Below are 27,698 nucleotides of genomic sequence, written 5' to 3' on the forward strand. Positions count from 1 at the left end.
GTTTTTGTTAGTTTAGGTCATGTCAGGGCTTAAAATGTAACACAGCATTCAATACACACATGAAAAAAACTTCATTCGATGTACTGATTGCGATGAAGGCAAGTCATTTCATCATCTACATACCACACAATAATTTGAACCCTAACCCATCTGGAGGTGCACACAAGTACATGTATGCTACAGGAGTGAGCAACAAATAGCAGCTTGTCAGCTAGCATTACCGCTTGTCATTGTGCCTTTTTAAGTTCTTTACGGAGAGTGATCATAATCATTAATGAGGCATACGTTACCATTGTTTAGAAGGTTAATGTCTCATTTTGGTAAGCAAATGCACCATTATGAACACTCATGCAATCACACATAGTCCTCATTATCATTATCTGATAGGAAATTAGAAACATATGAAAGAACATAACTTTGAAGACTTTATCTTCGGTTGCAGCTTAACGCAATTCGAACCAGTTCATATTTGCTTATGTTCAGTGACAAATAGGAATTATTGTTCTCTTATCTTGGTAATGTGATATAAGGTGAGATATTTTTCCTGATTTATCAAATTTTCCATTGCATCAAAAACATTTCTGCATGATGGCTAATCAGCATTACGCCAAATTTAATTTTGGGGAAAAATAATCCCAAATCACAATGCATGTCTACACTTTGCGATCTGCACACTGTATATCACCCTCTCCTCTTAGGCCGTTGATTTGTGAATGAAAAAAGTCCACAGTTCCCATGCAAGTACAGCAGAGGTTTTCAATAAATACAAGCCATTTAACATTCAGTAAACTTTTACGACCCATTCAGGAATGATCCTTTGTCAGATTTGTCTTAATTCTCTACCAGCCCAGTTAATCATCACATGTATGTCACATCTGATTCTCCTAAAGGACATTTTCAAAATCGTTAAAAAAAAATTAAAAAAAATAAATATGTAGTGCTGTTTTGTTTTTTTAATTTTCTGGGTAACTTGTTGCTACATGTTGATTTTTTATGTAATTATAGAATTGTAATGTGTCATCCTGAACAAGGACACAAGACATGTCATCGCTATCATGAGTCAGTCCATTAATTTCAGCGTAGAATGACTTAAAGCAGACGGCTGACTTGTTTTGGCTGATCAGCATCAGCTGTTTGCTGTGTGCCTTACTGTGATCAGCACATTTGCAACTGTGTAGATAACGTCCATTCATATTTTAACAATCTTATAGATCTCTAGATTTAAGTATTACTACCTCACAGTTTCACATGCCTACACAATCCCTTCATCAGCTGTGGTAGTGGAATCAGATTCATCGTCAAATCAGTGAACACAGATTGTAGAACCAAAGAAGCTCTTGACCTTTGCCATTACTTTTCCTACATAACGGTTGCACTTCTGTTGACAAAAGATAAAACTTGTGGGAGTATGACATTGACAGAAACTGTTTTGTGTCTCCGGCTCACTGGACCTGGTTCAAGTTCTGAGCTCTGAACTCATCTGGCGCATCTGTACAAGTGGATAGTAACCAGAATCCCATCTGACACTCAGAGAGCTCTTCATGCCTGTCTCAAATGGGAAACGGCCACTCACCTTAGGCCCTGGTGGTCCGGGCTGCCCTGGGTTTCCATTTGGACCAAAGGGACCCTGGAACAGGTGAAGGTGAGAGAGGGAGAACATTAATTTACTTTGCATTGCTCATGCCTCGTCGTTTGGGTCATAAGACGACCATATGAAGAGGGCTTGGAAGAGGGCTTACATTGGATTTGGTGACAGAAGCGTCTACTCATACATTAATTCAGTTTAACTGCTTGACGTGACGTGATGCTTTCAGTGACCCACAACTACATCAGCTCCATCCATGCTAACTTTCCAAACTGCTTATAATCAATGTCAATATATACAATTTTACTTAAATCAGTGGCTTATCTTTCAGAATTTTTTATCTGACTGTTTGCTTATTTGTTTGCACCATTACTGGGGGACATTTGAAAAAACTTTGATGGCACTATTTGGAGAGGTTCTGATGGTGATATGAATCATTGCGGGCTACAAAGACACCAATCTCGATGTGCTTAAGGTGTTCCTCGAGGAGATGAGTGACAAGGAGATGCAGTTCTGCTGCCAGGAGAGGGCAACAGGCTCCTGTGGAGGTGAGCTCATTACAGATGTGTTTAACAAAGGAATGTGGGCCACAGAGAAATTGATGTCCTGCCACAAATTGCAATAAGTGAGCTCCACAGTGGAAACTTCATGGGGAAACTGAGCTGCCTGTTGGCTCCGTCAGTGCTGTCTAGTTATATCATACTTTTTTTTTTCTCCGAGCATAATTTAATTCCCTAAACATCACAGGTATGCATTGTATGCACAACTACACAAGCACCGCCTACACCTGCAACTTTACATTTGCATTCATTTGCATGCACACACCTGGAATACATTCCTGCACATCTGTACCCCACTCTTGCATGCCAGGCTCTCGAGTCGACAGCCAGGAAGAAGGATCTCTTCCTTCCTTCCTCACTCTCTCGTCAATGTAAGACATGTGAGCCTGGCTTCAATGAGAGAATGCTGTCTATAGAAAATGTAAGAATGGAAATTAATGTTTCTTTTTTGTGTAACTACTCATTTAAAAGTTTCGGAGAATGTTGTACAATGTTTGGTACGACAGGCTTGAATCTTGATGTGTAAAATTTTTATTTAGGCCGAATCTGCTCAAAGGCAAAACCAGAAGTGTCCCTAAAAGCACAACAGCTTACCTTAATTGATGAAACCCTTATTTAATTTCCTAATAAGACAAAGAGTTTTAAAAAACCCAAAACCCTCCTGAATCAAACCTTTCATCCGAATCCAGTGCAAACTTTATGGGTTTCTTTCATGCCACATGCTCAACCCTCCCACCTAGTTTCATGCAAATGCATGCAAGTGTTTCTTAGTGTAATCTAGGTAACGGAAAACAAACAAACCAAACCAACACCAGTAAACACATAATCTGTTTGAAAGAAGTCTTTTCTAAGAGTTCTGTGGTAATTTTATAAAGGGGAAAACAGATTATTTGCTCAAATACTGATATGAATTCTGATATAATGATATTTAAATCCTATATGAAAAAAACTAGTATGATTAGCAAATGGAATATTAGCAGCCTTTGTCTTTTTGCAATAATCCTGTATCCATCAGCACCAGGGGTGGACAGTAACGGAGTAAATTTACTTAAATACTGTACTTAAGTACAGATTCTGAAGATTTTCACTTTACTCAAATACTAGAATTCTTTCATACTTATTACTCTTACTTGAATACATTTCCAAGGCAAAGATTTTTACTCTTACTCGAGTTAATTTCTGAGAAGGCTCATGAATACTCGTTACTTTTAGGTTTGCCTGTTGTTGTTTTTTTTGTCCCCCCCGTGCCCCTAAAATGCAATTGGCCACACGTAGTGTTCGTCAAAGAAGGAAACCTATCACAGTACACGTTCTCAACTGGGATGTACGTAAAAGTGGAAATAAGTCATTCCCCACCCAATCAGCTCAAAACAAGGCAATGGCGACTGCCGAAGAAGTCTCCGTTGAATCTGATGAACATGATGAGCCGGAGTTTTATGAGGCGGAGGAAGAAAACCCATGGCCTCATCTTAAAGATATGTTCGAGTTTGTAGAAGTGAAAAAGGACAACGCGGACTCAGACAAGAAAAAGTACATTTTCAAATGCTTATTGTGTTTGCCGAAGAAAAACTGACAAAAGTCACACCTAGAGACCTCTGGGCACTTAATTTTACAGACTGACAGAGACTGGTGGACACAGGGCCACACAGACTGGGGGGCAGGGGGAGAGACACAGATTGGGGGGGGGAGGGAGACAGACAGACAGACAGACAGACAGACAGACAGACAGACAGACAGACAGACAGACAGACAGACAGACAGACAGACAGACAGACAGACAGGTGGGGGGAGACAGACAGTCTGGGGGAGACAAATATTGTGGTACTGGGATATGTCCTTCCTGTAAACATTGAGTTGTTGAAGGCAGAGCTTTAGTTTGTTGTAAAGCAGTGGTTCTCAACCAGTAGTCCACCAGGGTGTCCTTCAGGGGTTCCAGTTGGTCCCCAGTTAAACGAGTTGGTTGGGCCTGTATGGCTCCATTTGGTCTTGTGTGTGTATGGAAGGGGGGAATTGTTTAATAAATTGTGAAAATGACATCATTGTCCTCTTTGATGATTCCATTAATTTTATTTCTCCATTTTTATAGATGTTGGGGAAGGCTTGGTACAGTATAACATAAAGGTTCTACAGACAAGCACATCAGTGCAGGTGGTTTCAAAGAGTTTTCTCTGAAACAAGAGATAGAAGGTACTATATATAAAATTGTAAAATGACAGTAATTCAGTCAGGTCCATTCTCATCAAAGACAAAAAAAATAGGAATTTACTCTTACTCTTACTTTAAGTACATTTAAAAGTATTTACTCTTGAATACTAAAGTACATTTAAAAGCAAGTACTTTTTTACTCTTACTCAAGTAATGTATTGACTGGGCTACTCTTACTTGTAGCAGAGTAAATTTTGACCAGAAGTATTTGTACTCTTACTCAAGTACTGGGGTCAAGTACTCTGTCCATCTCTGATCAGCACCTCAGTGCTTGAACTGAACTAAAAGAATGTCTACTGCTGAGGCGCTCACACCAAACGATGCCCTCTTCTCTTTCTGCTTTTGGTGTGAATCCATCAGATAAAGAAATAAAATAAGTCTGAAGCCTTGTGCTGAGGCTGCAGAGACAGAACCACAGTGCCACACACTCCCCGCAGCTTCCCACCACTAAATGATTCCAAGACTTCCTCTATCTCCACTTTATGAGGTTGAGCAACATGTTTCGTATTAGCTGCTTTCCAGACCTTTTAGTTGGAAACTTGTTTTATTTTCTACCATCCTGTCTTCCTGCCTATCTGTCTGTAATGCTAGCCGCAGACTTCAGAACAACTTGAACCATGCATGAATAATACATCTCATTCATTAAAGTCGAGCCGGTCTATCAAACCAGCTCAAGAACACATGGTTGTCTGGTGAACATGTTAATCCTGGCTCAACGTTACCCCTTTTGGCTTCAGCACTGTCACGATACCCAACTGATTTTGACATGAATCATATGCTTAGAGTCGTAATACATGAAACTGATATGATCCGGATTTGACCTTGATTGAACAGCTGATCAGAATTCACTATATATTCTAAATCACAGTGTATTATAACTTGTAGTACTGTGAAATAGCTGAACAAGTTTCAGAATTCATTTCTTCAGGTTATAAGTCAGGCACAGTCCAATTTGTGTCAGATGTACATATTGACCAAAAAAACCTGCAGACCACTTGGGAATCCTAACAGTCAACCATCTGGTACTTTGCACTTTCTCTCAAACATATAGCAAAATCCAAAAATATTTCATGTTCCGTTTAAAGATGCCCATAGGGTCTCTGGCCTGATCACAACATTGCATCATGACAGCCCTGGCAAGTTCAGAATGGAAACGTGGCCCGTGCCGCCGTAGCAGCTGCTTGCATCTGGAATAGTTTGGTCACTCAATCTTGATGCTGCAAATGTGCTGACAGGAAAACAGTTCTGCCAGCATCCTCAAAGAGAACTATGTAATCATGTCCTGAACGTCTGCAAAGCAAAGGCATGTTCCTGAGTTTCATCAATCTAACAAGAAACACGTCCGTCTGCTCCTTTTTCCGAACAGTTGCAGCAGGATGGTGGCATACGGGAAAAATATGACCTGTCTACCACGGTAATATATCGTAATACTCTGCTTCTACGGTCTTCAGTGAGGGGCTCTTAAAAAACGTGAAACCTGATCCTAATGTTTTTCTAGGAAGCGATAAAGCCACAATACAATAATGGCTTCCTGCGGAGAAAATTCTATATTCCTAATCAAAACAATGCAGAAGTTTTTGTCCACGCTTTGTCTTTTCTTTCTCACTCTCTTTTCTTTTATGGCCCTTCAAAAACCAAATGCTGGGTAGACCTCCTGTAGCTTCACAGGTTTCTAAAACATGAAGGATGCATTTATTTAATTGTATGTGATTTTTGCATACAGCAACATGACCACATTGCCTCCCACTTACTCACCCGAGTGCCTCTTTTTCCTGCAGGACCAGGTAAACCAGGGGGACCAGGTGGACCCTAAATCAGAGAGACAGGACAAGGTGAGAAAAAGGGAATGTTGTAGACAGGTAGAGACAGAGAGAGCAAACGTGAAGGGCAAAAAAAAAAAAAGAGACATAGAATATGTTAATGCAAGCAATAACATGCAGTTTACTGTCCAGGCCTCTGCAGTGATGAGTATGTGCAGTATTCATGTAACAGCTATGAGGTTTTTCCTTTTTTTTTTCTTTTCCCAGATAAAGATCCAGGTGAGAAATGAGCTCAGTTCAAAGATGAGACTGAAGCTTTTGGAATAAACAAAATCCTTTGACATGGAAAAGCATAACACCATAAATATGAAACATTTGTACATGTGGTAGACGTATGATATAAAACAAGAATCACATGCATGTATGTTCATTACTATTTCAGCCACACATGATTACACTAAGCGATTTTGGCAAATAGCATGTAATTGTTAGAAAAACTTTATTGCGGAAGACAAAATGATGCAAAATGTCTGATCACATGAATCAGCCGAAAAGCAAAAAAATGTTATTTAGGACATTTGGGGTGAGAGAAAAACATTTATTGTCTTTGGCACACAACCAGGCTGAGGGCATGGTGGGGCTGAAAATATACTGAAACCAGAAACCAGCATATAGAAATGCTCAGAAACTTAATACTTCTCATGTTAGTTTATTCAACTGATACACTTCCAAATGTATGTGCCTGTGAGCGATCTTATGTCATGTTCAGCATGTCATTTTGACAATCAACTAAAGGAAAAACACCTCGAACCTCGTGAGAGACTTTTCCAGGAAGGGTAATAAGATAAACAGGTAGTAAAGGAATAAAAAGAAAAATTCTTTTCACCATTCCATCTGTAACTCAGGCTACTAAGTACCCTGTCAACATATATTGTCTAAAGATTTCTTAAAAACACACTGTTTTTTTATTTAATTTTATTTTTGATCCGCTGTAAATTCGGCACTATTGGTTTGGTTTATGGCAAGAAAACAAATCTAACCAAATAAATAAGGGATGGCTGACGTTCCTTCTCTTAAGGCGAGGTCGACCAAGTTCGATGAAAAAATTTCATCATCTTGAAAGGAAAATTGGTGGAGGATTACAAACTTGAAGAACAATCTTCATCCCTTCTTTTTGTTTTGTTTTTTAATCTTTTTTAATAGTAAGGAGTCGGCAGGTAAGAAGCTATTTGTTTCTCGGGCTTTTCTGCTGCTTCTGAATTCAATCCCACTATTAGGTACAGTATTAGTTATGTTGAAAACAAGCAGTGTACCATTTCATTACTGATTTCAAATGTTCCCTTTTCGCAAAAAGCTCACAGCGGAGTGCCCTGGAGCATCCTTCTTGTCTGCCAGGGAAGTAGCTGGGATAGGAGTTGAAGAAAGAGACAGCTATGCCCTTCTGGAAACCCACACATGGAAACTGTGAGTACGCCACTGCTTGTCCACAACAAAAGGGCATGAAGACACAGAGGCATTCATGCAGTAAAATGATGACATTCAAAAGCTTCATCTGTGCAGTAAAGACAGGGGTTGAATTTTTCCCGATGGAGAAGAGGTGAAGTTTTGAAAATATGAAGGGCATAAGGATTTATCTTTTGAACTTGTTGTGATGTCTGATGCCTCAGTGTCCCAACGCCTGCATCGTTACCCAACATGACCTTTGGCCGTAAGGTCTCTGATGTAAGAAGCTTGATAACAGCCAAGGTAACTTGAACATAATTTAGCAGGGAAATACATTAAAGAGGTGAAGACTGACGGAAAATCCGACTTTACATCTCAGATTGACTTTACAGCATTTTTATACAACACAAAACAGAAATTTAAAAGAGGATCTGCATTTTAACACCTGGCGTTTCCCATGCTGGGACTCTTGGGGAAAAAAATTCAATGTTTTTTTTAGATTTAGTTAATTTAAACGTCTACTTCTTATGACTACTTCTGTAATCATAAAATAACATTACATCTATTGGGATAAGATCACATCGGCCCTACATATATTCATGTTTGTGATCCCAATGGGTATATTATCATACTTTATTGGCCTTGTGAGCCCTAGACAGATTGGCTGGAAGAGATAACTGTCAAGAATTGGAATACAAAAACAACAAAATCAAATTAGGGTTTGAAAATCCCTTAAATTTCCATGTCATTCAACCATGGAACCCTAACATAGGTCAATAACTGGGAGTTACATAGAAGATGAAAGTGAGGACAGTTCCTGATAGCTGAATGCAGTATCTTCAAGAAAACTATCGCTTACTAAATTCCCCAACTATCTTGACGCCTCCCACGTGTGCTTAGTCTTAACGTACTGTTGTCATTGGTTGGGACTGTCAATGGAAATATCCAATAGCACAGTGACACGCCTTCATTGTTCAGCCAATCATATTTCTTATGTCTCTGAATCTCTGCATCTCTAGTATATTTATACTTCCAGCACACTTGCCCATTCACAGCCCACATTTGAAAATTCATCATTTCATCAATCCCACCAAAGTCACCAGCCACCGCCTCCATGGGTATCTGGACTACACATAGGGATTGATCTTGTTGCTGCTAAGAGCTAAGTCGCTTAGATATTCCCTAATAATTCCCTAATTTTCAAGTATCATCTGCTGGAATATATTTATTTTGTTTTTTTGTTGCAAAAATCAAATGATTAGTGCCTTTATGGTTGGTGTAACAAATTATGACATTGCTTCCTGTAACATTTAACATTATTATTTCATCTTCAATTCCCGATTTTAAATCATATCCTTAGTTCCTACTGCTCTTAATTGCTGGCTCCGCATGCCATACTGCTTTCACATGCTATTGAATTCTGTATAGAAATTATATGTAGTGATTTTTCCTGTTTCAAACTCAGTCAATCACTTCAGATGCTATTACAACTGCTGAACAAAACACTCTCTACTTTCAGTCTGCACTCAGGTCTTGAACTTTGATCCAAAGGCACTGCTGTAACTGGCAGTTCAAAAAGAAAAAAAATGTCAGCACAAACACAAATTAGATCCAGCGGGACCTTCCACACTGCCTTGTTATGTGGCTGGAAAACTGTGAAAATTTTCCCTAAGGTAACAAACAAACTCATGGTCAAGTTTGTGAGGGCAAACTCACTGACCTTCAAGAGACCCATCATTCAAAACATACCTTCATCAACACTTTCAAAACAGTCAAGACAGACTTAAGGTTTAGCAGCTTAAAAGAAGGAACTGGTTCATTTTTATTACTTAAGAAATAGCTTCCACCAAAAAGAGGCTAGGGCTTTGACTTTGTCTGATGCTTAATTCTGTAGTTGCAAGTCAGTGTTGGTATAAATGACGGAACACAGTGGAAAAACTGTGGATGAGTTGACACATCTGACCTGATAGACTTCTAACCGATCTGACGGAAAGTTTAGGGTTTATCTCAACAATGGAAACATATACGTACATTACCTGAAAATCTGATCTATAAAAGCTGATAAGAGGTTAAGTCATCCTGAAAAGCTTCTTAGGCCAAAAGGGTTAAAGAAAAGCTAATTTTTCTTACCAGTCCATACCTCAAAACTTCAGATGACTTATCCTCTTGATCATGAAAGCAATACTTACTGGCAGTATTTCAGCAAGGGAATGGTGTTATTTCAACAACGTGTATATACACGAAAAAAAACCAGGACTTGCCATTGCTTCTAAATCACTACACCACCCTGCAAAAATATTTTTTCATGTGTTCGGATTTCATGCAAGAGAGCCAAATTTTGCATAGTAGTCAAATAACACCCATAAATTACCTTTAATTGCTTTGCCTTTTGCCTCTTAATCACATGCAACTATGCACCAACTTGTATCTCAACACATTGAATGCTGCTCCATAAACACCAATCAAAACACTTACCGGAGGACCTGGCTCTCCTTTGGGGCCATAGAAACCATCTTCGTATTCATACAAGAATTCTGGCTCCTCATATCCATAATCATATCCTCCATTGTCTGCATAATCATAGCTGTCATCCAGATCGTGACGTTCTGAGCTGTCCACCTGATTTTCCCGGTACAAAGTGGTCCCATTGGCTCTCGGCTGAGTCTCTACTAGCTGATTAGTCTGTTGCCATACAAACTGAGAGTCTTTGGAGCTGATGATTGAGTTCCTGAGTCCTTCCTTCATGTGACTTTGCCTGGTTGTTGAAATCAGATCTATGGTGGTAAATGGAGTTGGCAGGTTCCCAGAGGTGGTCTTGTCCTCATTGCTTTGTTCAGAGTGATCAGGATTCCCCTGTGAGGTACTCCCCTTTTCCAACACATTTTTAGAAGTGGTAGTACTTGAGCTTTGGGGAATGTCCAGGACTGCTTGTTCGATCAGGGAAGATGCCGTGGAATCCATGGTTGAAACATCACTCCAGTCCACCAGAGACTGTATGGATGGTCTAAGAGTTGAGTACTCTGTGACTAAACTACTAGGAGTCAGTTTGAAAGCTGCTGTGGTTTTAATGGGTATACGATGAGTAGCTGCAACTCCACTAAGAGACTTTGTCAAGGGTTGAGAAGGTGGGTCATTTGCTTCAATATCCAAGCCAGGATGTGGCAAAGGCAATCGGTAAGTGTCGGCCAGCCGGCACTGTGTTTTAAGGTAGTTGCAATAATGTGCGGCAGCTTGGGCTGATGGATAGATATCTAGTTGGCAGACTTGGCCATTGAACGGTGCTGATTTGGAGTTCATCCTCCCTAGAGTAAAGAGCCCCCCTGAATTCCCCAGTTTTTGAGATCTCCCCAGGGTCTGCTCCCATTGCTGCACTGCCCCACAATCCGCATAGAATGCCACTGAGCGTGCACGAACACCAATAGCAAAAGGGTGTTGGTGCCCATCCTGCCAGTTGTAGGTGAAGTAGATGGGTGCGTTCTCGGCAGTGTAAACCACCACTCTCCGTGGCACCAGCTGAATGCCAAAGCGTAGCCGGTCCTTGCCATCTTTAATGCTAAAAAGAAAAGCATTGTTCGTTCGCCAGGTGCTTAGGCTAACCACAACGGAAAACTCCTCGCCAATCTCCGATGGGAACAAGAGATCTGCTGGGGCCTCATAGAGGGAGTCTGAGTTGAGTAAAACTCCATGTCCGGAAAGAGGAAGCTTCAAAGCTGAAGGAACAGTGGTGTAAGGAGTCGAGGGCGAGCTTGTCCTCTTGTTGTAATTGTCTGTGCTGCTCTGAGCTGTAAGACCCAATCGATAGAGGACATCCACTCCTGAAGAACAAAACAGACAAAGTGATGGTTAACTTGCAGACATTGATTCACAAAGATGGTGCAATTATTTTTTAAAATCGCTCAAGTCAGAAAATTGTGCAACACGAACTTTCATGAAGTTTTTATCTCGTTCTAAGATCTATTCACAACACTAAATAAGTGAACTGGAGATCTGCCAAATGCTTAGTCTGGAAGACTAGAGCTTTGCACACTTGTACTATACATATAATTTCTAATGCCATCCTTTTATTGTCAACTCTCACGGTCGATCTTAAATTCCTGCTGTCATGGCTTGGATTCCTCATTGCTTTGGACCAACAGCACATTGACACACCTTCTTTGTTGGCCTATCACCTTGTTTCTGCCTTTTTAAATACAAGTCTCTTCATTCCTCTTGTTCATCCATGCTGCCAATTAGCCCGCCCTTCACCCCCCTATCACCTCCCAGTGTTGACTGATTCACCAACTTCATCATTCATCAGCTTCAGCAGATGAACTACACCACAGGTGTCTGGACTCTAAACGGGTTATTCATGTACATCTCCCTTAAATCTCAATTGACCCGAAGCATGTAAAGATTTTCTGACTGACTAATCTCCACATATCAGCTGTTGTAATAAACAATAGTGTTTACTTGAAGACTCCAGCACCCCTGTGAACATACATGGGATATCCTGTTATAGAAAATGAATGAATGAATAGAAGTCCTTCTGGTGCCCTTTGTAAGATGTCTTCTGTTGCTTTCTCTCAGTTTTTTCTATTTAATTTAGTACTTTAGATAGATAGATAGATAGATAGATAGATAGATAGATAGATAGATAGATAGATAGATAGATAGATAGATAGATAGATAGATAGATAGATAGATAGATAGATAGATAGATAGATAGATAGATAGATAGATAGATAGATAGATAGATAGATAGATAGATACTTTAATAATCCCGGAGGAAATTGTACATATCCACTGCTCAGACATTACATAGTGAATAAATAGTACAAAAACACCATGAGAAAAAGAAACTGACATCACAGGACATAAGACACAAGACCATTTATATGTCGGTAACTAAAATAGTTTCCACACCTAAATGAAATGTAAATAAAATTTACTTTATTGCCCATGTGGGGAAAATCATCTAAATGGTAGAAGTACTAAGTATTATTACATTAATTTACTGTACAGAAAACTGAGAGCTCTCTCATTTTTAGAAGTGTAGTTTTGTTATTTAAGCTTTTATAAAACACTTTAAGATGCATCATTTAATATGCATGAAATAATACAACAGTACTCGTTGTGAACTCGATGTCAAGAATGCTTCATTTCAACTTCATGGCTCCATTCCTGAGCTGCTACTCAGACAAGTAAATGTGGGAATTACGTAATCTTTTCAATCGAGTTAAATGAACGGCCTCCTCATGACATGCTATCACTCCCTTTTTCTTTCAAAGGTAGGTATTAGAAGGGCAGCTGTAGCCCAGATGAGAGGTGGGACTCGAAAGGGATGAGGCCAACCTAGGACACAGGAACGCAATCCCTTTTTGAATAAAAAATAAGATTGATGACAGCAGCTTTTTACCAAATGTTCACAGGTAATTCATCAAATAGATTATGTTAATGCTGCAGACAGTGAGGCGCAACATGGTAAATACATTTCTAACCATCACTTGAATGGAGACAGAAGACATTCTGCATAGAGCTATGATCATTAGACAGATCACCCTGCTGGAGGGTAATGGCCCGTGTGTGAGAGTGGCACATACTGGGCACTTATCCTCATAAAGAAAAAAAATAGCAATATGACAAATGAGAACATGAATACTGACAGATATTGTGATCATAAATGTCAGCCACATCACAAACGGGTCAGTCATATTACAGGGTTGGCTTGAAGTTAGTTTCTGTGTATGCATAAGAGCAAGAATCAGAGACTGAGAGGAAAGAGACCAAAGAAATGGAAGGTTTTAAAGCCCATGAGTGTCTCTTGGTAGGAAAAGGGAAACTGTAATGTTACACTAATCACACAATTAGATTATTTATTGCAAAATGTCTCGGCAATGAACTGAAGATTGTTAAAGTGTCTTTGAAATTACTGCAAGCATTTTTCCATTGTAATGTTTTGAAATAAAAGAAGAGATGGTTCTCTTGTTAAGCTATTTCTGACTTGGAAAGAGTTCTCTCTTCGCTTTAAATATAAGGTTCCCTAAGCCGGTCACTCAATATCCTTAGCAGTACTAGCTAGGACAAAAATATAAATGTGACAAAATGTCATTTTTTTATATGCTACTTACTACAATTATAAAAGCCCTTATTAGGTGTTACTTGGCTTTGAATATCTTCTGAGCTTGAGAGGAAACATTGGGTGGATTCAAACCACATCAAACAATCTGACAATCGCAATGGAATTAAGCACAAACAAGCCTGCACCGTATCACACTAATACCTCTGACTACCTCTGGGAATACAAGACCAACATTATAGTTGTTGTTGGACCAAAGTATATGTGGCCTACAGGGAAGGATTTACGGATTCGAAAAATACAAGTTGTGGCATTCTCCAGGTGAAGGATCTTTAAGGTTACAAGTTTAAAGAATATAATTATTTAAGATAGTATTGCACAACAAAAGTAGTTCAATAGTGATTTTTCTGACTCATATCTGTGAGATAACAAAAGAAATATTTTCAACTACAGCACCTGGAAGGTAGTGAAACCAAGCCAGAGAGAGAATGTGCAATAACTAGGTATAAGACATAGAATAAATCATCCTGGAGAGGATTTTGTAACAGTTTTTAGTCCTGAAGTCCAAGCAGAGGCTCTATCTATCTGCACCTGATCTAAGCAGACGCTGAGATGTCCTTGACATTCTTAGCCTTAGGTAATGTCAGCCCAGATTCCAATTAGCCTGTCTCATACGTGAAGACAAGCCGCTCTAGCACTCTGAATGCATTCCTCCTCCTCCCTTGTTATGATGGATTGATCCCTCTCAGAGTGGAAAAAGACAATGTGAGATGTAAGAAACTGCCACAAGAAGAAAAATCCACAATATGAGCATTTTTGTATTTTTTTCTGAATGGTTGCTTGTGTAAGAGTCCATTGGTTTATTTTTTGATCTCCTGCTAATAAATTGCTCAGAAGGACAGCGGAGGTTGTCGATGACGCAAAATTATGCCATAGATGGGAACTAGTCTACTTAGGAGCCCACTTCTATTGCAGTTTCTGTATTTAGACTCATGCTCTTACAAGTTATTACAATTTATCATTTTAATCCTTCAAAAATTATAATAGTGGTGGTCATGTGTGAAAATTATTTTCCAAATACTGGATTATCTTCAAGTATTTGTAAGTAATTTACCAAATGCCTTTTCTCGTATGATATAAATTCTAGAGGAAAAATCCTGTTGACTTTCTGTTAGATGAAACAGGGCAAATCCATCTTCTTGATTGGTCAACAAAACTATACCCCTGCAGCACTTTATGAGATGGTTTGCTTTTCTGATCAAGGCACAACACACAATGCACACATAGTAGGAGATCAAATATGGGAGGGTTCATCATGAGGTGTTCTTGGTGGCTCTCCAGTGATATGTCACACAAATCCAGTGGAACCCATTGATTGAAAGAGATTTCTTTGGATTACTTTTATCAGTATTTTTTTTTTCTTGTTCAGGGAAGGCAAGTTCTTTCAAGAAAGTCACACCTGAAGAAATATGTGGGATTATGCTCTATCCTAACAGCTATAAGGAATCAAGTTTACAGACTCCACAGAGTCCCGGTGAAATGTATCCCTAATTGTCTCCCTCTTCTCCTGATGTTCTCATCTTCCAAATCCTCTGTTCTTTTTCTGATTAATTTAAAAACACAGATGGTTGTTGCCTTGTCTTTTCCATCCGACCAGCTGAGGCACAGCTGCTAATAAATGCCAAGCCTTCAACCAAGCTTTCCTCTTCCTCCTTGGGTGAGTTATTGGTGTACTTTCTCTGTTCTTAGTATGTACTTCTAACGATGATCACGTTAGTCTTTTTTTAATAGAGCTGTTGGATGGAGCAAAGAGGAGAAGAATAAGGATGGGTATAGACGAAGACGTTGGGAGGATATTTCGGCTGCTTCTACATGCACAGCGGTTTGGAGAGCAAGAGCAGACACGTTAAACGTCTGAAGGAAAGCAAAGAAAGAAAAGCTTGTGCTTGTAGCTACTGTCCTCATGTATATCAAATAAAAAACTTAAAAAGGAACTTTTCAGGTGTTCCCTGCACTTATTAAATTAGTGCAAAACAAGGTAAAGCATTTTGCTATGGAGGAATACACCAGCCACAAATACTGCTTGTGTACCACTCAAGATTCCTATTCCATCAAGAGAAAGTGAATTTCATACCAACATTCTCGTTTCCTGATATTTAAAATCTGTACAGGCGACTATTTAAACCCCCTGGGATTAGTTCAATCTAAAGCTATGGTCAAACATGACTGAGTTATTCTATTACTGGAGCTCATAGCCATAAATCTAATATCTTTACAGTGATAACAATAATAACTTTACAGTGATACTGACTTAGAGACTATTTAGACTACACTACACTATTTCCATCATTATTGAAGTCTGTTTGATACATAACTACACACAATTAAATCTATAAACTTGGCTGTGAGTCACAAATATAGAAGTAAAAGGTTGACTTGATTATATAAACAATAAAGCTGCACAGCGTTAAAATTATAATTCATTCATATGGAGTCATTAGTTTTTCAAAGGTGTCCATCACACTGGTCACATTAGAGAATCATAATTATAAATAATTTCATCTTGTGTAAGGAGAGAGAGAGAAAGAATTATAATCATCCAGGTGTTCAGCATTATTATTGTGAATATCGCAAGATGCTGGACCTGGAGAGAGAGCTACCTTTGAGAGACTTGAGGTGTAACATTCGTATTTGTGTTTGTGTATGAGATGCTTGTGAGTTATGTTCTGTCCTTTACCTTGAGCTAAGTCTTCTCCAGTGAGTGCTGCTGAGCATACTGACAGGAGCAGAATAACATTCCACCTAGACAGACACAAAAACATCAATTAATTACAACACAACCCCCACAACCAGAAAAATGCAACCAATATACACAATTAATTTGTGAGAAATTAAGTGAGAACAGTTAAGTAATAGCCCCACTTCTTCTAATTGTGGAACCAATTGCCAGCCAATCAGAGGGCAAACGCTTAGGGTAATAACATGTATAACATACAGTATTATGCATGAGTTGCAGCTTGGAATAAAAGAAGGAACTCCAGGATGATTTACAAAGATGCTAAACTTATTAGCTGATGGTCACAGGCGTCACAGACAAACAATCATGTCTAATATTAGATCTTAACACAGATCTCATTCAATACCAATGGAAAACAGGATACCAGACATAAAATTATTATGTTCTCCAGACATTCAAATCAAGTGTAGAATTAAAGACTCTACACACAACCCCAAAGCATTCAGGCTTTATAGACAGGAATACCTGCACATACTGTTCCACTGCAGCAGTCAACCACTGTTGCTTTCTGGCTCTGCACACCAGATGGGCAGTTTAGTCAGAGGTCATGGGAAAGTTGTCTAAAGATCCTCATCCTCCGTATGCCTCCTCATCTCTCTTACAACATCATCATCATGCAGCCAATATCTCCATACATTCATCTATTAGTCACCAAAATGACCAAAATACCTTTATTTTTGACTTATGTCAATCACAAGTGTTATGTCACCATTTATTTTGGTGCAGTCTGCTGTGTCCCACTTGAAAGAAGTCAAAGTATGACTAGGAATCAACTTGGAGCAACAACACACCTACATAAGCCATTAACATTTAGAGAAAACGTACAGTAGATTTGACTACAGAAGATTTGAAATGAAGAAATTGAAGATTCACACGACTATTTTTATTATATTCATAGTTCATTTCTTTTATTGTGGTTTTCTGCGGGATGCAATTTTTGATATCTCACAGTAGTACATTTTCTAGGCGCCCCTATCAGTCTTCAATCCAGATCAGACTCCAGATGTGGGGTAAGGGGATGACATCAGGCCGTGAAGTTGGAAGCAACTATAATTACCCTGATCCTAAAGGGCCCTATAAAAAAAGGAACCAGATAATGGTGAACAGGGGGGGGGGGGTATCTGTTAACAACTTTTTTTGACAAACAAGCTGGTTAAAGCATTAAGCTTTGATAATGATTATGTTCAGTTGAAGGATATCAGTAAACATGAACTAATGTACATAATTAAGGTCTTGGCACTGAAACATCAGATGCTAATGGAATATAGTAGTTGATAATTATAACCCAACTACATGTGTTGGCCAAATGTGCACCACATGAATCATTAACTCGTTCAATAAAGTTAAACAACTGCTTTTGAATCTGTTGCCTGTCACCCGCTGTAAACACTGAATTTGTGCATTCTTTAATTCATTAGAAAGGCTTAAAACAGTGATGTAACATACTGATGCAAAATAACGAGAAAACGTTGAGCCAAAGCCTTGTAATTAAAAATTCTTAGCAGGCATTGATAAAAATAGCATAGTCCATGGAGCAGTTTGAGCTAACTGAAAAGGCTAACAAATGTGGGTTGATTTGCACTAATTACTGTTAACTAATAATTGATAATGGCAGTACTCAGTAGCCCTTTTCTATGGCAACTTAAAGCCATCGGAAAAGAAATCCTATATCTTCGTAACAGCCTGCCTGACTCTTCTTTTTATAAAAGCACACTGTCACTTTGACATATTTTATTCAAGCAGGGAGATTCTTTCAGACATGTTTTATTGTTTCCAGACAACGTTAAGCTCAAATGCATATTTGGTTGATAATTTAATTCATGGAAGCATGCCTTAGTAAGCTGAGAGCGCAAAGAGAAGAGAAGCTTCTGGAGATCTGGAGCGACGTGGTCATACCTGCCCTTCAAGATGACATTTTCCAGCTTGTAAAGAGCATTCATTAATTATCCAGAATGTCTTACAAACGGGAACCATCACAGTTCTGGTCCCAGTTTGTTTGTGGATCTTATTTTGTAGGAGTTGTGTCACTGTTTCCTATTTTATGTTGAAAGCTAATTCCTGTGCTGTGAATTTTCACCTCTACACTTCCTGTCTGCCTGTGTTTTATAATCTATGTATGGACTCTTGTGTCTTATATGTTCATATTTCTTCTTCTCTTGTGCTCTTCACCTTTGCATTTCCTGAGTCCATTCACGTGTTTGATTGTACGATTATTTTCACTGACATGTGTGCACAAATTGTGTCTTCATTTAGTCTAGGAATCCTTTTTAAAACATGACATTCATTCTCATAAAAATGTCACTATACAATTGATTAATGGATTGATTAATAAAAATTATCATAATAAATAGAGTACACAAATACATATCGTGTTCGATGCTGCATAAGGAAACCTCAGACTCAGTGTTGAGTCCTTTGACCCTCACTGACCCCACCTCTAGGTGGCACTGCCCACCATACAGCAATAAGTACAATCAGGAAAAGTCCAAAGAAATGCAAAGCAACTAAGAGAAGTGTGCATTTACATTTTGCACTATTGCCTGTTGTTTGTTATTCAGATGAGATACTCGAATTAAGATTAGGTCGATATAATTTTTAAAAAGATTGTCCGGGCATTAAATTTGTACTTCAAGTCAAAGTTTAACTTTATTTTGTGATGTATACTCTGCGTCCATCTCTCGCTCCTTTTATATCAAGAAGACAAAACCACGTCTGCCAGCGCAAACAATTACTAACAAATGGACACAGATTTAACTTATATCTGCAATAAGCTTAATTGTATATAAACTGTTTGAGAAATTTCAGCACAAAAATACATGCAGTGTAAATTTGACTCAAGAGGGTTCACCTTTTCTGAGTTTGTTGAGCTTGAGAGCTATGAAGTAATCATAATCCTATGACACAATTTTTGTCTGAACCAAAAATGTACCCTTATCATGGAGATTATGAATAAAAACGTTTATAAGCAGATCATATCAGATTAGATTTTAGTATTGTACATTATTTTCTGCTTTGGTTTGTTCCACCTCCGGATTAAGATCTATTGAAAGAGATCTTAGTAAATGGATTCATTCATTCATCTTTGGATGAACCAGAAGTGTGTATTGTTCCGATTACAGCTGATGATGAGAGGAGGACTTATGTTGCTCATGTTCTCCACTGACGTCAGACCACCATATCACACCATCAAGCCAATCTCACCATGTAAACACCCAGCAGAATGCCAACACTGATGGAAATTTGAGTAGATTTGGATACGAATTGAAAATGAGTCAGTCTGTAGCATTAAACAGTAGGCCAGCGGTGACAGAAGTCATACAATTCTATATGCAGCTCCGACCGACATCTGAATTTATAATGAAAACGCATGAAACATGTTCAGTACATAAAAAGAAAATGAATCCCAGATCTGTACATAGAAACAACTCCAACTTGAAGTTATTAACGTGATGATCTTCAATGCAATGTGAGGGCAGCGTAAAAATACAAGAGCAGACAGCAGTTCTGCTATTCTAATACGCTGTTACACAAGACTACCAAAATGTATGCTATCAATCACAGGCTGCTGTGACACCTTGAGCCTTCAGGGATTGCTTTGTGAGCGTGACGGTTATCAATAGCATGCTAACTGTCTTACAAACATCTCTCCCTCGTGACTTTTCGGGCCCAGATTAACCCGAGAAAGAGGCTACCAGTGTTTACGTGGCCCCGTTTGATGGCGAGCCACAGACAGGCGGCCATGTTTATTTTCCTGCACCAATGTGACCCAACTCTATCAAGATAAAAAGAGAAAACAGAGAGAGTGAGCGGAGGAGAGAGAAGAAGAAACCAGCAAGACAGACTGATAGCATGAGCTTCGACTGTCACCTGTTTCCCATCAGGAAAGGGGTGTGACATTCCACGGTCGGGAACACAGGCTTATTAACACCACAGGAAAAGAACATAGAAGAAAATGAAAGAGGGAATACATGACAGCAATTATCTTTTGAGACGGGACAAAAGGGACAATTAAAAGCTGAAGAGAAGACAGGATTCAAAAGTAGAGCAACATGGGGAATAAAACTAAAAATGCTGTGTCAATGCTGATTCTGACACCTCTTATGTCTGTCTGTCTTCCACCGTCTCACTGTTGAGACCGATTTAAAGCATCCCTGATGCTGTATAGGTCAGTGTTTCAGCATATAATTGACGGGAATTCTCTAAAACCACAATCGTGGACTTTATTAAAACATAATTATGAAGTCATTTATCGTGTTACAAAGAGGACATACAGAAGACACGGGTTACATGCAGAGCCACCGGAGTGTTATATCCTGAGGTAAATCTCCGTCTCTGTCCCTGACAGTAGACCATGACATGGTTTCCAGTCCTTTCAGTTAATGGAAAAGGCTGCTGAAAGCAAGACAAAGCTCCCCAAACACAGCTCTGTTGACTGAGGGAAATACCACTATGTGGGGAGTGGGTGTCATGTCAAGACTATAAATAATCACAACTTAAAACTCCCCACTGCAATGAATCATTCCAGAAGTAACAGATCTGGCTTTGCACCCCCCCACCTCCCAATCCCCCACCCCCCTCAAAATTAGCTTGGATCCCTAACAATGGTCCATTCAACTGAGGAAAAGCCTGAGTGAGGCGAATGGAGAGGGCTTGGCAAATGGGAGCAAACTCACTTAAGTTCTGTTTACAGTCCTCATAAGGAAAGGGAAACAATTTTCTTACATTCATCACTGGTGTCTGTTTGGGGGTGACTTCGCAAGCGGTGACATTCACAGTATACTGTTTACATGGCTAATTTGGCAGGCCACTTACCAAATCCATTAGTAGCAACAAAGCATGCAAAGCTGTTAATCTACCCAAACAACTCTGAAATGTTTAACTTCTAGAGGGAATAAACAAAAAGGGAAGGGATACCGTTGAAACTGCTTGTAATCTGCGTTGGGGGTAAAAATGCACAAAATCTAACAGAGGCTCTTTTCATTGGTGGAAAGAGCCTCTAAACAAATCACTTGATATGCGCCATTCCATCCCCTCCATTGGCATGGGGAGAATCGCTTTCCTAAAAAATATTGATAGGTACGCCACACAAAGATCATCATTCAGAAAGTCGAGGTTTATAGAAAGGACATCCACCAACCCTCCATCCATAATAATCTGGCTCATTGGAGCCCCAGTTTTAAATGGACTGGGGTTCAAAACGGAGGGAAGGCAATAACTGCGACACATAAAGTCAAACCGCGCTCTAGAGAGCTGTAATTGCGGCTAATGTTGTTCGTTTTGCCAAGATGTCAGACTGTAACAAAACAGACAGCAGATCCCTCATGGTTATACTCAGGGCTGCACACAATCACACACCTTCATGAGCTAAGACAAAGGTTTTAAATGAAAACATCTGAGTTTCTTGCAAATTAGGTATTACACTTGTACATGTTTCTCTTGCCAATCTGGACAACCACATCACGAATACACAGCCAAAGTCTGGTTCTATAGACTGTGGTTCAGCTTTTACACCTGTGTCTTGGTCTTGATTACTTCATTATTGAAGGACTCGGCTGGATTTTTATCTCCTGACATCAAAATGGCCATTGGTAAAACAAATTAGTAGTCTGACAAGTTGCCAATCGCCTACCTGATAGTCCACTAGGATCAGGGCTGTAGATACTTTGCAGGTGGGATGTACTCCCAAAGCAACAGATAAATAAGAATACAAATCTGAACCTGGTTCTACTTGAGCCATTATTTATTGTCTGGGTACAAAGACAAAGAGCACGGAGCGTGTTTGTGGTCACTCATAAGGATGGCTGGAGTCAAGAGGTCACCGCAGACCAAAGTAAAGATTTACTGAGTCCACAAGACAGGGAGCAGACAAAGGATTGTGAGTAAACTTCCACCAGCCTTTATTGGTTTGCCCTTTCCCTGCTGGGAGGGACCTGCAGATGTTCGGAGGGGTAAATGCATTCACTCACTCAGACAGGTCGGAAACCCTGCAGCCGCCGGTGTGGAGAAGGTGGGCGGTCTGCAATCCCACTCGGTCACACCTGGATACTTAGGAGTAACCTACCTGATCACATATATTTCTTGTTGTTGGTAAAGGTTGCAAAAATATAGACAAAAAAAACAACAACACCTTTTTCCACTTGAGCCACCTTTTTATGGGTAGATGTGATTATGGCTTAGCTGGGGCAAAAAGTAGTTCCTCATAAAAGTGTTCACAGGGAGGTCTGCAAATTGTCTTGAGCGATCTGGATACTTTTTTTCCTATGCAGTTGCGTTTTTCGGATGTTCGTAAAAATTAATCAGCCATTAAATGATTGAGCAGTGTAAGGAACTTTGGCTTCATAGCAATGAAATGGTGGCTTATATTTTAGTGGCAGTGGCTTCAGAATGACAAATGAGATCAAAAGTAACACACATTAGCAACTGGTACATCAGTACATCATACAGGAGGTAGTTCAGTCAAATAAACAAGTGTGCTAATAATCTATTAATATGTGCATCCTTGTGTAAATATAGCCTACACCGCTCATGAAAGCACAGGTGCACCGCTCGTCACAACCATTAGTCAAGAACGCCTCCATGCAAAGCTTTGCACCTCCTGAGGAACTTTCATCAGCGGTTTATTATGGGAGCGACCAGTCAGCATTGAGGAGACAGCATGCTCACGGTCAAGTGCACGGTAGGTGAAGCTCTGCAGATACGTGGTTCAAGCACTGCCCGCGACGGAGCAGCAGTGGGGTGAACAGTGGGTGATTGTCTGGAGGTCAGCAGCCAGTTAACCAGTGGTGCATGCACACCAAGTCTCCAGCCAATTCAAGGGAGGCCACACTCCTTCCCAGTCAAATCAGTTCACCCGTCAGCCTCTCATGTTCAGTCTCAAGGGAGGGAGGGGGGGGGGGCATCTGAAGGATTTCAGGGTTGCTTTGTTTTCTAGAGCAACAGAATGCATTGTTGTTTCTGCTTCTTTTTCAGATCTGGAAAAGTGCAGCCAACAGGGACTCTCTTCTGATAGGAGAAAATACATTTCCTGTTATGTGGCCTACAGAGGAGTGCAAAATCCTGGCCACGGTCCCAGCTGAATGTAACATGGCAACAAAACCTCCATGGAGGATGTCAATAATAAACACTTCCATGAGGAATGTTTAGGTTAAAGTCACTAAATATATAATTTCTTACATTTCAAGCCTAAACACTTTGACAGAGTTTGACTAACTCATTAAATCTAGAGGTCTTGACAGCGGTTCAGATGCTAAAAAAGAAGAATATATCAGTGATTTATCACTACTGGCGTGCTGAATAAGCATCCAAGCCATTTTCATTCATTGCGCACTGCAGGTTCGTGCATCCAGGTCACAGCAGAGTCGTGCACTTACAACTGCAGAGTAGTGAGCTACTTTTATGTCAATCAACCACAATAATAAAAAAAAATCTCTACACACTCATGTAAGAATAACTCTCTTTTGTGCGATTCTGCAAGAATAAAAAATTATCAGGCAGTAAAAAAAAAAAAAAAAAAAAAAGGTTTGGAACTGAAAATGGGAACAGAAGAACACGACCGCTTTCAAAAGCCAAGAAAAGAAATGCTGTCACCAAACTTTTGGTGGTAACAAAAAAAAACTTGCTTCGTTTTAGTGGATTGACGTCCCCGATCAGGGACGGATGCCAACGAACCAGAAGTTCCCCAGAGACATTTCAAACGGAGATCTGATTTGGCAGAACGCGCGTTAGGATTCTAACATCTGCATAAGATTTAAGCAGAAAACGTCCACTTACGTTGCTGCCGCGGAAACGTGTCCACTCCTTGTCCGTTGAGCTCCTAAATGCATTTGTATGCATTTGTCCAGGCAGCAGAGATCTGGGTGAAAACAGAATCGCGCTTAAGAGGATACCTGCTCATGGGCTAACCCTTTGGCAACAGCCACACAGCGCATAAAGTGGACTTTGGAGTGCAGCCACTTCAGAATTTCCTCATCGTATCGCAGTCCGGAGGAGAGATCTCTCCAAGTGTGTTCCAACTTGAGCCACTCACTCAGATCATTTGCGCTCTGCGGCGCGCAATGATCAAGCTATTTCTATCCAATGCGGAGACGCGCAAAAAGTTGCACATGTAAAAGGTGTCTCGGTGAGCGGCTGGTCGAGGCTGTTGCAGAGCTCGACTGTCGTGTGTGGGGAACGGAATCCGAGCTTCGTTTCCTCTCTCAGTGTGGTCTCCAACACAAATGCAGCTCCAGCTCTGCGCGGCCGTACCTCCAGGCGTTGGTTTCCGCTATGTGCCGTAACTTGCACTGATGCAAGGGGACCCGTCTTCACCCTAGCGCAACTCCTACCAGCTGGTGGTGTTGGATTTCACTCGTTACGGACTCATGACATCACAAATAGACCATTGGCTTTTGTTCATCAACGCTTTCTGGTTACTATGACTGTTTTGTCGACCTTATTTGGGAGTAATGTGTCGATTTGCATGTGCCTATTAACCAGGGCACAGCGTGCGTTCTGCTTGCAAGCACACATCGTTCTAACAAAAACACGCATCAAGTCTGGAGGTCAGCAGGTGCAGCCTTATGATGTTTGCTGACATGCAAAAGAATGCCAAATGCTGCAGATCCGTTGTTTTACTGGACAGAATGACCAGGAATAGACTAGATGGCTTCATTTTGGTGCTGAAAATAGAACCCAGTTGAATAGAGTGGGATATTTATTGTTATACCAATAAATATTGGTCTCAAGTAGAGGAACCTATTTTCAAAGGGAAAAGATGCACAGTATCTTCCGCGCTGTAAGGGGCACCTAGAAGCCTTTAATTTTCCTCAAAAACCGACAGTGCAATTTATAATCCAGTCTGCCTTATATGTGGAAAAAGGTTTAAAATATGCCATTCATTGAAGGTGCGCCTTATGGTCCAGTGCGCCTTGTAGTGCGGAAAATACTGTAATAGTATTTAGACATTGCAGGAAAGTATGTGGTTGTGTCAAATTTAAAACAACACATCTTCATAACTTGACAAATCTAAAAAAGAAACCGTTTTCAAGTAGGAATTCTTATCAACTGCATATTTTCCTCATAAAATTGTGAATAATTTATGTTACAGACCAGCGTATGACATATTTCTTTGTGACTATAGATTAGGGTCATCAGTTTCCTCATCAGCTCCATCTGGCAAATTTTGCCCACGGATTATTTGTGTTCATAAAGTCTTAAACTGTGACATTAATAAAAGTTTATGATCACATTTAGAGGAAGAAAAAAACCCCATTTGCCTTTGTAACCTGAAGACATGTATCTAAGCGTGTTTCATCCTTGGAAATGACACCATTCCTTTTTTTTTATCTCGCTCGTGGATTTTTCCAAACAAACACGCTTTGACCCACTTCCACCACCCGATCAAGGTTAGCCCATTAGTCTTGAACAAACAGAGCTCTGTGGGTCCCTGGGCCCCTCTTCCCCCTCCTCCCAATACACCCCAGCATCCTCCTCCAGACGTACACAGCCTGTCTGCAAGCTCAGAAGATGAAGAGGGGGTCCATATGGTTTGCAGTTTAGGGAACTGGGGGGATGCTACTAGGAAACAGAGCGGTTCCTGCCTGTAATCCCAGGTGGAGCATGCAGGGTCTCAACCTGAAACCAACAGAGGGACAGTTACCGTGAAGAGTCGCAATGTCTAAACAAGGAGTAATATAAGGGAGGTGAAAGTGAAATGGAAACTCCAAGTGAGCCTGCCAACCCTTATAAACTGTGAGGTAAATGAAAAGCATTCTCCTTTGGTGCCTGCAAACAAGACATCTGCAGTTTTGTGCTATGGAGGTCTGTGTGCCTCTGCAGCAGTGAGTCAAACTCTCTTCCCCCTCTTCATCAAAGACAGTTGTTTCCACGGAGGAAGAACTCTCACGTGATGCTCTCTCTCTCCCTCTCTCCCTCTCTCTCTCTCCCTCTCGCTCTCTCTCTTTCTCTCTCTCTCTCCCTTTTGCTGGCTTTGCCATCAGCCAGCGCCTTAGGATAGCAATGCTTCGACCAGATGTTTTCTTCCACTTCCAGTAAAGAAAAATGTCGAAAGATACTGGTTCTCTGACAAGATCATGAATCAATGTCGTGAACAAATGAATTACATGATCGGTTTGTAGCAAAGCCCTGACACAGACAGAGGAGGCTCGATATCTCTCAAGGAGAGGCAGAGCGTTCGCCTTTTCTTTTTTTTTTCTGACCGCTGAACATTTGGAATCATCTGAATCCATGTGTCAAATTGATAAAACCTTGGTAAAAGATATCGTCAGAAGGCTTCTCATTCTGCTTTAAGATTAGATAAAGCCTTTTTTGTTATAACACATCATATAACTTCTTCAACCAACTATTCTCACAGATTTACAGCAAACATTTCAAGATGCATTTTCTATTTTTTTTCTCCATATTTCCAGATGTGTACTAAACAGTCCATTGTGCACTGAGCACCAGAACTTTAGGCCCAAAGAGTTGCCGGTGTCAGATAATCAGAATCAGATCAACTCTTTTTCTCTCTTGAGGAACAGGCAGCCGCAGATGAGTGTATGCTGACCGCCTCCTGAAACATGTGGTATTCCCCTCCTAAAGTTTTCTAACTTATCCAATACCAGCAAATGGTCTGTAATCAAACCAGAATCAATATGACACTCAATGGACCAGTGTTTTCAAGTTTGAGGATGTTTTACATGACCCAATTATGATTAAAGAAGCATATGTTCACAGATGTTGTCCATCCATTTGACCAAAAATTACATAATGCAAAAGTTTGGAAACAATGTACAGGTGGATTCTTAATCTGTCATGAACAAATCCATATTTAATCTGAGAAGCTTGCACCGGTCCCACAGGCCCCATGTACTCCTACCTGCATACTTCCGATTTCAGCTCCAGAGCTTCTTGCTAGACGACCTGGATTCAAACTGTGTCCTAATGGGAGAGCATATTGTCTTTCAAGAATGCATAGTACAGTAACAGCCTGTAAACGGGAGGTGAGCGGAAACTTTTAGCCCTGAAGGACCAGAACCAAGCCAAAATCAACCGGGTTGGTTAAAGAAAACAGGAAAGCTGTGGAGAGAAGGCTCTATGGCTGGTAGAGCGTAAAACAAAACGCTGTCTTGTAACCACTCAGCAGACATCATAAAAATCAGCTCAGCTCAAAACTCGACTCGACGTAACGCTACAGCCCTGATTGGCTTAGCGTGCCTCATTAGGCAAATGGCTGGTTGATAAAGTCATGAACTGTGACGAGGGAAAGTGGTTCGTCGACATGTGACTGTGTGATAGGGTTTGACAGCCGACTCTA

At 40.2% G+C, this 27,698-nt stretch overlaps 1 protein-coding gene across 1 annotated transcript in view; it reads right to left on the reverse strand.

The window, feature by feature from the left end:
• The window catches only part of LOC137598578 (collagen alpha-1(XXIV) chain-like), a 75,330-nt gene extending 50,660 nt beyond the window's left edge, over positions 1 to 24,670 (reverse strand). Inside the window, exons 1-5 of the mRNA XM_068318889.1 lie at positions 24,176 to 24,670; positions 16,346 to 16,410; positions 10,029 to 11,368; positions 6,106 to 6,159; positions 1,574 to 1,627 (exon numbers count right to left, since the gene is read on the reverse strand). Of these exons, the coding sequence (XP_068174990.1) occupies positions 1,574 to 1,627; positions 6,106 to 6,159; positions 10,029 to 11,368; positions 16,346 to 16,410; positions 24,176 to 24,228 (1,566 nt within the window). The 5' untranslated portion in view covers positions 24,229 to 24,670. The remainder of the gene's footprint in view (positions 1 to 1,573; positions 1,628 to 6,105; positions 6,160 to 10,028; positions 11,369 to 16,345; positions 16,411 to 24,175) is intronic.
• Between the last annotated feature and the right edge of the window lie 3,028 nt (positions 24,671 to 27,698).

This window comes from Antennarius striatus, chromosome 7 (assembly GCF_040054535.1).
Source record: "Antennarius striatus isolate MH-2024 chromosome 7, ASM4005453v1, whole genome shotgun sequence".
NCBI classification, from domain to species: Eukaryota; Metazoa; Chordata; class Actinopteri; order Lophiiformes; family Antennariidae; genus Antennarius; species Antennarius striatus.